The sequence below is a fragment of the Phyllopteryx taeniolatus genome, chromosome 18 (assembly GCF_024500385.1).
Source record: "Phyllopteryx taeniolatus isolate TA_2022b chromosome 18, UOR_Ptae_1.2, whole genome shotgun sequence".
NCBI classification, from domain to species: domain Eukaryota; kingdom Metazoa; phylum Chordata; class Actinopteri; order Syngnathiformes; family Syngnathidae; genus Phyllopteryx; species Phyllopteryx taeniolatus.
Window position 1 is genome coordinate 14,108,852 of NC_084519.1, and position 9,933 is coordinate 14,118,784.

A 9,933-nucleotide genomic window follows, 5' to 3' on the forward strand; every position below is an offset into this window, starting at 1 on the left:
AACATATAATACGAAATGCAATAGACAGGCAGACAGAAATGAGCATAATTCTTACAGTAATTACACACCTTAAAAAAAAATGCTTCTTTAGAAAACACACAGCGCAGAGAATACAACAATGCTCAAAGGCATACATTTTCTCTGCTGTGTGAAAACAACTAACGGATAGCACAAATGAAAATCGCATTAACAACGACAACAGTTGGTGTCCTTTTCTGTCTCTTTTACTTGCTCTTAATTACGCTGCATCTCTTCCAGTAGACCTCAGTGCTGTCTGACATGTTGCACAACGTGGTAGTACACTGAAAGCGCATAACTGTAAATTCCGACTTGCAGAAACATTTAAAAAACTAAAATAATTCACTAACATGGAAGTGTCTGTCAAGCAAACAATGAACTGTAATAGGGGGGGGGTTGCACACTGTCGAACGATGAACCACAATACAGGGGTGGGACACTGAACTCTCATAGCTCGGGACTCCTCACCTGCAAGGAAGTGATGGATGCGGCGTGGCCCTCCAGCACGGCCAGCGGCGCGCACGTCTGCAAGCACCACACGCGGATGGTCTTGTCGCACGAGCCGGCGGCAATCATGGTGTTCTCGTAGCTCACCGCCATGTCAGAGATCTCGGCGGCGTGCCCACGCAACGTTGCTAGCAGACAGCCGTTGTCTGTGCTCCAGATCTTCACTAGGCAGTCATCAGAGCCCTTAGGACAAAGTCAGAGGAAGCAGTCCATAAATCAAGACCAACTTTAACGTTGTTTTTAAATGAATGTGTGGGTGCCAAAATGTCGTTTAGTACGGATCTGTATTTTGGTACCTTTCAGAATTTTTCCCACACAATAGGACCACAGAAGCAGAAGGAACCACAATAACACCAGGGTGCCAACTGCCAAAAAGTGGAACGGTAAGGATTTTTTATTTAAGTATCCCACCCCACCCCAATAACTTTTAAAATTGGGTTCACAAAAACAGAAAGGTGCCAAAAACTGGTACAGAACACATGCTGTACTTTGGTACCGTTTTTCAAGCAACCACAATAACATTGGGGTGCCAAAAAGTGTTACGGATATCCTTTAAAATTTAGAGTGGAAACACAACAACATTATGTTGCAAAAAGTGATACAGGACCGATGTGTTATTTTGGTAACCTTCAAATTGATTATTTTGCCAAAATGTGGTACAGTACAGGTCTGTTATTTTGCTACCCTTCACAAGACCTTCCCAGTGCTAATGAGCAACTCTTCAGACGTACAGTGGTGCCCTGAGATAAGAGTCTATTTTAATAAGGAAAATAGCACTGTATAATATTGCACTTTATAAAAACATATTGTAATAACAATTAAATAGAATGTAAAGAATTAAACAGTTGGTACATCATGATTTAATTCAATTAATTGTGCTGCTCCTTCTGGTGTGCCCGCCTTGGCCACCAGGGGGAAGTATCACACAATCATACACACAAACAAAGAAAAGTCACCACTCCTCTCATTGACTTAATATGTTGCAAAAATATGAGTCTTTCTTCGCAAAGGATGAAGAAATTACACCTGCGAGTAATGTGATATTGTCTGTCTACATGTGTTGCTTCACCGTCTGTGGTCCCTAACAAGTTATACCACCATGACTACTGATGCTAATCGTTAGCATGTCTATGGCATTTTCCATTATGAGTTAGCATTAAGTTAGCGGGTGCATTTCTAAGGCAAAGTTGATTAGTTGTTTGACATGCTCAACGTATAACTCTTTGTTTTATGTTTAGCTTGACAGCAAACCAACTGGGAGTGGCATTAAATAGCTTGAAGCCTTTTCGTTTCAAGAAATGTTCACTATCTGCCAAACTGCTGCTCATTGTTAAGTGAGTCAACTCTGCACTCACAAGTCAAAGCAGCAAATAAATAAATAAATACATACATAAAAGCCTATCTCAAAACACTCATCAGTCAGGTCACTCAAATCTCAAGGCACCACTGTATTAAGGTAATTGTTAAAGAGCATCAATAGCTTACGCCTCCTTAAACCAAACAGTTAAACCAAACAGTCAAGGAAAAATAATCAACATGTCAATCACAAGGTAAAACAATATAAATATGATTATCAAAGGAGACTGCAAACAGGAGGGGGGCAGGGGGATGAAGTGAGGGAGACGGAGGATGAATGTTAATTCTGGCATTTATCCAGCAGGCGCCTGTGAGGAAACACTTACTCTCCAGTTGTGAGGAGGAAAAGCGGGAAAAAAAGAGAAAGGCGGGCGGTGTTAGGGAACGGAACAAAGGAGTGGCCACACGGGAGGAAAGAGACGGCGCATGCGAGCCAGCCCAGGAAATCTACAAACGCAAACGAGAGATAACAGTGGAGTCAATCTAGTAGACCCCCGACCACCCTGACCACCCCTCCCTCCTTGCTGCTCAGCAGCCGTTTTTAGACATTTTAAGACGGGAGAGCTGCAAATGGAAGCAGCCAGGGTTTGTCATGCAAACCTTAAATAAAGTCAGACAATCAGAAGACAACAATGATGGATAAACGGTTCATTCAGACAATAACGGGGGAGGCAAACCATTACTTTCCATGAACTACAGTACACACACACACGTGCTGTTATCTTGGTACGCGTCACAACCTTTGACATCTATTACTGTATTTTGGTACCCTCACCAATTTTGAGCGATGAAACGCTAAATACTCAAGGTTTCCAATAGTGTTACGGTATGAATCCGCTACTTGAGTACCCTTCACAACGGAACAACAAAAGAGCAAAGTTGCCAAAAGTGGCACTGTATACATTTGTTATTTTGGTACCTTTCACAACTGCAACTACACGCACACACTTACGGTGAATATGCGTCGTCCGGTCCTGTCGAAGGTGACGCAGTAGACTGAGGACAGATGTCCCAGGATTCTCTTATGCATCTTCATGTGTTGATACACTGCGGTTGGCACTAACTGGCGCAGGCGGTAAAAACCATTCAGCCGCCGACCGTGGCTCGTTTCAACTGGGACAGAGAGTACAGAGACACATAATATGAGGACACAAGACTTCAGCCAAGGTTTAAACATTTGTCTGGACCTCGCTCAAACTATAAAAAGGGTTACATTTAGCATACAGGCAGTTTTAAGAGCACCGTGTCAAACAAAAGCTGCAGTTCAAAGCATCACCATGCGTGACAAATCTCATTAAATTTCAGCACAGTAAGCACCTAAAGGATTAACTCTACAAGAGATTTTGTTTTTTTGTTTGTTTGCTTGTTTTTTTTTAAGCCCGCCGCACACCAGGTGACGCATGCAAAACTGACTGTGATGAGCAAAAACAGTCTGCTGCAAAGTATATGTTTAAAGCCTGTTCCAACCATTTGATATATAGATTTTATGACACCAGTCCTGGAACTTTGCTGACAGGCCTCATACAGTATACTGTCGATTTTCACCTATTGCGGGTGGGTGTGGAATGTATCCCCCATGATAAGCAGGGGTTCACGGTATACAGTCAGTGAGTCTCAGTGAACGCTATTTTGAATGGAACAGATGTTCTTTACCGATGTTGGCCGGGCTCCCGTAGATGATGGGAGGCTCTGGCGGTCGTCCGCAGTGAAGCGCTGCCAGCGCTGAACCCTTCCAGACCACATGCTTGCAACCTGGGCAACACCACAACCAAAAAAGACAACTTTAGCATACTAGTAGGACAGTACTTATTTGATAACTTTGATATCCTGCTTAAGGCTTTACTTACTAGTACACCAGGCACTAGTAGTAGAAAAAGAAGTTAAATAGTGTACTAGTACATAGACCTTAAGCTGGATATCAAGGATATCGAATCAATGGGACTGTCCATGTGTGATTAGCATAAGATGCGTGAATCCGCTCACTCTTGCTCGTGCGGAGGAGATTCTGTCGGCCCGCCCCAAGGAGGCTGGTGAGTCCCGGCACGCTGGCTGGGACGTCCCGCTCCAGGAGAGGACACACCCTGGAGCACACGTGCAGCAGGTGCTCAGGACTGATGTGGCGGTACAGCTTCACCTACACAATAATACATACACACACAGTGAGATGGTCAAATGAATGAAAGCACTGCAGAAAACTGCTCTTGTCGGGAGCATCAAGAAAGTGTCAAGGAATGTGGTGCCTTAGTACTTATTTTCAGAAGCTATTTCATTTGCAATCGGCTGCCAGTCGTAAAATATTTTTTTGAAATTAATTGGAGTTGAGTGCATTATGTTGCCAACTTGAACACAAAATGAATGCAGCAATAACACACACATATACACAACTTTTACAAGGGCACACTCAATACTACTTTTCAGGAACTTTCAATGTAACCGTCACAAATATTAAGTTAAATAAATTGCGTTTGTACATTAAGATGATTCAAAAATACTTTTCTTTTTTACCCACATTAAAACAGATGGGATAGAGCGACAAATCAAGGCAATTGTTACATTATAGCCAAAGGAGGAGGCATTAAAAAGGTTTACACCGTTATTTTTCATGTTATGTCTCATCTAAAAGATAATCTATTCAGTCATACACAACAATACGCCACATAATTTCAAGCACTATCCAAACCTTGAAAATGAAACAACTTTTCAGGAACTTGGAGAACACATGGAACTTGACAATTCTCCAGCAGGAAAAAAAAACAAGGAACATAATAATATATAACATACATTATATTGAACATGAACTAACTCTGTACCAAGAAGTTAATACTTAATTTACCAATGGTTCACCTTGTGTTGCATGAAAAAAATAAAATTGGGGGTTACATTTGGTTAGCTACATTTGTGTGCATTTAATACATTTACAAATGTAAATGTACATATACACTACATACAACACTGTACTATAATAAAATATTTTTTCGTACTCATTCTACAGTATGTACACTGCTATAGCACTTGACTGGCACTATCTGTGTTTAATTCTGATTCGGTACATTGTCTTTTAAAATATGATAAGAAATGTCCTAGATGGGGTTTCCTATCATGGGGTACTTTTATCAGTGCATTAACAGCCTGTGTAACACACACACACACACACACGTACACACACACACACACACACGCACGCACACACACACACTCACACAAACACAATTAATGACCGCCCATAATTGCATCCAACATTTTTGCTGTTACTGGAGCCGTAATCAGCATATCACAATACACACACGCCTGCACTCAGTGATGATATTAACATTTTTTTTGTCTGCACATAATTGCTCCCTGCATATAATTGCAAAAGAAACCATTTTCAGAACTGTCCATTTCCATGTAGCACAGCACACCTTAAATCAAACGTAATGGTTATAACACAACATGCCAAGATGGCTCGTCATTCACTAAAAATATTTCGCAAAATAAACGTGCACAACTCTTCTCGTGTATAAATGCAAATTTTGTGTATTCATTTAATTAATACATCTTAACTAATTAGCCCTAATTAATAATGGTATAATAACTCTTAATTCTTTATCTCCATCCCTCCATCATAAATGCACAATCCACTTGTGAGGTAGCAAAGCAACAACAAAATAATAATAATAATAAACAATTAAACAATACGGACGTGACATAATCACAAAGCAAAAATTAAAAGCATTTGCTGTATTTCTGAAGAGAATAATAGAGAGGCCGCAGCCTTTGATTGACAGGCAGTGGGTGGGGCATGCAGAGAAAGAGCACGTGTGCACAAGCAAAAATATACTCTACTCCATAATTCCATAAACATTGCCTTCACATCCTCTAACAACCCATGTATAGCTAAAGGACAATATATGTAAGTGAGTCGCGAAAATTCATGTGAGAAAAATCACATCACAAAAAATTCATTTACCGTAATTGTTTATAATAACTGATTAAATCTTATTTAACATTAAAATACCATGTCCACTGCACATGTATGGCTAGTTTGTAAATGTAGTCAAACACATGAGGTGTTGGTGCATTCTCTCCACACCCTAAAACGCCATAAAGCTTGCATTTGTGCTTTTCATTAGCATAATTACCACATTAATTAATTGCATTATTTGTACACATGCAAATGAGCGGCAGTAGCTCATCTGTACGGATTTGGGATTCGGAATTTGGGATTCCAGGCGCGTGGACAAATGAAAAAATAAAAAAGGCAAACAGTGGTCGGAGAGACGCTCGTCTGCTTCTGGACTACTGTCGAGGTGCCCTTGAGCAAGGCACCAACCCCACCATTAGGTGATATCAGAGTGAAAGGTAATGGTTTCACTCTGACATCTCTCCTTGCATGCATGCCTGCATGTGTGTGAGATCAGGTTCTCCGTGTGTTGTGCAACAGCAGAGTGTGAGTCGAATTCCTCCCTTGAGGGATCATAATGAGTATAATACATTAAATTTAAAAAAAGAGTTTCCGTTACCTCTCATCTCCATGTCCAAAAACAACAAAATCCTCCAAAGCAGAAAAAAAATGCGTCCATCAAGACCTTCCTTCTTTTTTTTTTTTTTTTTTTTCCCCCTGAGTGGCAGCTGCTAATCCAGACTCAATCCAAATATGAATTGAATAGAAAAATTAGTCAAATAATCCAGTTTTGAGCCGAGGAGGAGTGTTGTGTGTATGGAGCAGGCTGGAAGTAAGTGAGCGAGAGAGACGGTGGCCAAGTCCACTTCAGCCTGCCTTCCTGCATGCACCCACAACACTCGTGACGTAGCAACAATTCCACGCGCGTTAAAACTCCACTTTCTCCTTTCAGGACCTGCGTGGGACACCACCTGGATGAGGATACCAGGACCTGACCCCCTCCCCCCCCCACACACACACACGCGCACACACAACCACGCACACACCCGCCCCTCCTTAAAAATCCTCATCTAAGCCCTTATTGTTATTATATACCCCCCCCAAAAAAAATTTCCTGTATGCATTGGTGGAAAATGCGGGAAATTCAATTCGTAAAGTTAACGTGTGAAACTTTCTCCCTGCAAAAGAGAGAAGCTGCCTTACCAAATCCTCATACGTCCCGGGATGTTCCTGTCCGGTCCAGTCCAACCTCCTGGGCAGCAGCTAAAAGACGAATAAACACACAACACATTTCTAAGTGGCATCATTATAAAAAAGTGACGTTTTAGAGAAACGTCTACTGGAAGTGAAGCAAAAAGGGGGGACAAAAAGGGGCGACTGCAGCGCCCGCGCATCTCTCCACTCCACTTACCTCCTTATCCTCCACCTCCCTTATCAGCGTCTGAAAATGGATTAAAAAAAGACAACATGACGCCTCATGGCCGCCTTGATGTGCTCGAAATGAGCCTCCCGATTCTCAAACACCAACCTCGGCTGCTTCCTGGCAAGGTCCGGCTTCGAGAAAGCGGGCGATTAGGAAGTAGAGCTCTGGTGTGGGTCGGAGGGGACACAGAAGAGGAACGGGGGAGCTGCGTTACAAGAGGGCTGCCGAGCGCGGGGTGGGAGAAGGGGGGACATAAACGACAACCTCGGCCCGCTCCCCGAGCTCCGCTACTCACCAGAAGTCAACTGCGCGATGTGCGGCCTGTGTGAAGCCATGTTTTCGGCGTGCTTCGGCGGGGGCAGCGCCGGAGCCGGAGCCGGGCCGCTGGGTGTCGGTGGCTGCCCTGTAGCTGTCACTGTTTATCCACCAGGAAGAGGCTGCCTCCATTCAGGCGCTCGAAAACAGTCCCGGCTCGCCTCCGCTCGAGGTGCTCCTCCGCGCGGAGGCCCAGACTAGTGCCAGCCGGGCGAGTTTCAAAGCCAAACACCACCGCAAATGCCAAGGACGTACAATATGCACAGACATACGCTCATACGGGGGAAAATGTTGATTTTAGTGGTGGAATTTTAATCTTCTGTTCGTGTTTGATACACGTCCCCCTCCCCCTCCAAAGGAGAAAACGCGAGCCCTCGGCGGAGGGATATCAGCGGTGTGTTTCACGCATAGGCCACTGTAGAGAGGAGGTTGTAATGGCAGCCTACTCAAGTAAGAGAGTTGTTGTTGGTTTAAAAAAAATATATTATTTTTTTTGTTTTACTTCGAATTGGTCGATGCTTAACATCTACGACACTTGACGAGTTGTTAAGTAATGACTGACCATTAGTCGAGCCGCGCGGATGGACACTCTTGAAATTTCTAGGCGTAAAACATGGCTGCCGAATCCGCGTGCGGAGCCGGGCTAGCTGTTAAAAGCCAACTTGGAGCCGACGTTATGTTTGCTTAAGTATTTCGTTTTCGTGTTACTCGAGCAAGATGTCGCTTAAACACTCGCCCTCCTCGGGAGCCTGCTCGACGCGGAAGAAGTCGGTCTCTCCTCAACGCCGCCTGACACTAAAATGGGGGAAGGGTTGTCGTTAGCGGCAGAGGGGGCAACAACGCAGCCTAATGATAAAGGAAAACCTCGTGAATGTGGGGAATACGATGGAAACATTGAGGCAACATTATGGCAATTATCACAGATATGGCGACGTTACACTTCTTCCTGGATTTACTAAAACAGTTTAAATTCATATGAAGTGACTCAAATACACACATTAACAGCTGTTGGCCAACACAGGGATGCAGTGCGATATTGGGGGGAGAATGGCGTGTGAAAATCAGCAAACGTGCCGCTGTTCCCTATCTGGTCTGTTGTTTGGACAGTTTATATTAGCTTTTGTTGAAAATGAACTTTGCTCAGTTGCACACGTAGGTATACTGAGGTCTACCTGTATTTAAATGTACTATAGTATTGAGCAGGTAAATAGTCCTGCCAGACTTTCAGTTAAAATATTTGTTTCATGTTACTGTAGGATGTACTGTATAGCCATTAGCACATTCCTCACACATTTGTTTTTCATCAATCTTATTTTATATTTTTCAACATAATATGCATTATATCTTTGAGTGCATGTTAGCATTAAGTTAGCTGACGTTTGTTGTTTAGTTGTTTTACGTCAGTTTAAACAGTGTACTACAACTGGGAGCAACAAGCAATTTGAACCAAGGATGTTAAGCCTCTTATTTGGAGAGTTATAGAATGTCAGGTTGCACACAGCCACTCGTGTACATTGCAATGACGATGCTCAAACGATATATTGTGCAGCTCTAGTTTAAACTAAAATAATCGATTGCCAATAAGCAAATCCTGGTGGACATTTAACTGACACTTGATTACTTTATTTTTTTTAATTTGGTTTACCTACAGTATACATAATCACAGTAAGATCCACAGGCAGTCTTGCTCAAAGGTAGTCAGTCATCCATCAGCTGTTCTCGTTAAGAAAAGTGACATCCTTCGGAATTCCCTCACGAATTTTAGTCCCTCAAGTGTTCTGTGTTGCAGGTCTCGACCCTGTGAGATTCCCGCACTGAAGCCAAGTTGTTGCAGAGTGAGTTGCATTCCTATAATCGTGATATTATATATTGCATATAATGAAGATACGTTACAAGGGACATCTGACAGGATCAAGAGTGTATAAAGTGTGCACACCCACCAAAACACATGCACATTCAAGAGTCACATGCATTGGTTTTAAACCAAATGAAGTGAAGCACCCATCCAAATTAGTTTTCAAGGTGTTTGACAAGTGCACACAGTGTCTGGTAATACCAATTTACAAATAAATTGAAGCACTCATGAAAATGTCTCACCTTTTCATTGAGCTGAGGGACAGCTACAGTGAATCAAATCAATAAGAAATAAGAATGGTTTTATTATTAACTGTTTTACATGTTTTTTTTTTTCATATTACCTGGCCCATCTGTCTGTTTTAAAATTCAAATGTGGCCCTGGATCTAAAGTTTGCCCACCCCTAGAAAGGCGTACAATGACGACATTTAATTTCTCTTACTATGATAAAGTATTTATGTTGTGCTAAACTTTCACATATTTTCATAAAATCATGATGATTTATGTAATGGCAGTTAAGAAAATGAACATTATTTACAGGCGCACCTCACATCAGACCATAATTATTATGCATAA

General features: G+C 42.3%; 1 protein-coding gene across 1 annotated transcript in view; it reads right to left on the minus strand.

Annotated features, from left to right (window-relative positions):
• phip (pleckstrin homology domain interacting protein) overlaps positions 1-8,432 on the minus strand; it is a 31,740-nt gene extending 23,308 nt beyond the window's left edge. The window contains exons 1-8 of the mRNA XM_061753474.1: positions 7,483-8,432; positions 7,293-7,351; positions 7,176-7,205; positions 6,968-7,027; positions 3,865-4,015; positions 3,535-3,633; positions 2,834-2,994; positions 487-708 (exon numbers count right to left, since the gene is read on the minus strand). Coding sequence (XP_061609458.1) covers positions 487-708; positions 2,834-2,994; positions 3,535-3,633; positions 3,865-4,015; positions 6,968-7,027; positions 7,176-7,205; positions 7,293-7,351; positions 7,483-7,522 — 822 coding nt within the window. The 5' untranslated portion in view covers positions 7,523-8,432. The remainder of the gene's footprint in view (positions 1-486; positions 709-2,833; positions 2,995-3,534; positions 3,634-3,864; positions 4,016-6,967; positions 7,028-7,175; positions 7,206-7,292; positions 7,352-7,482) is intronic.
• Positions 8,433-9,933: the final 1,501 nt, after the last annotated feature.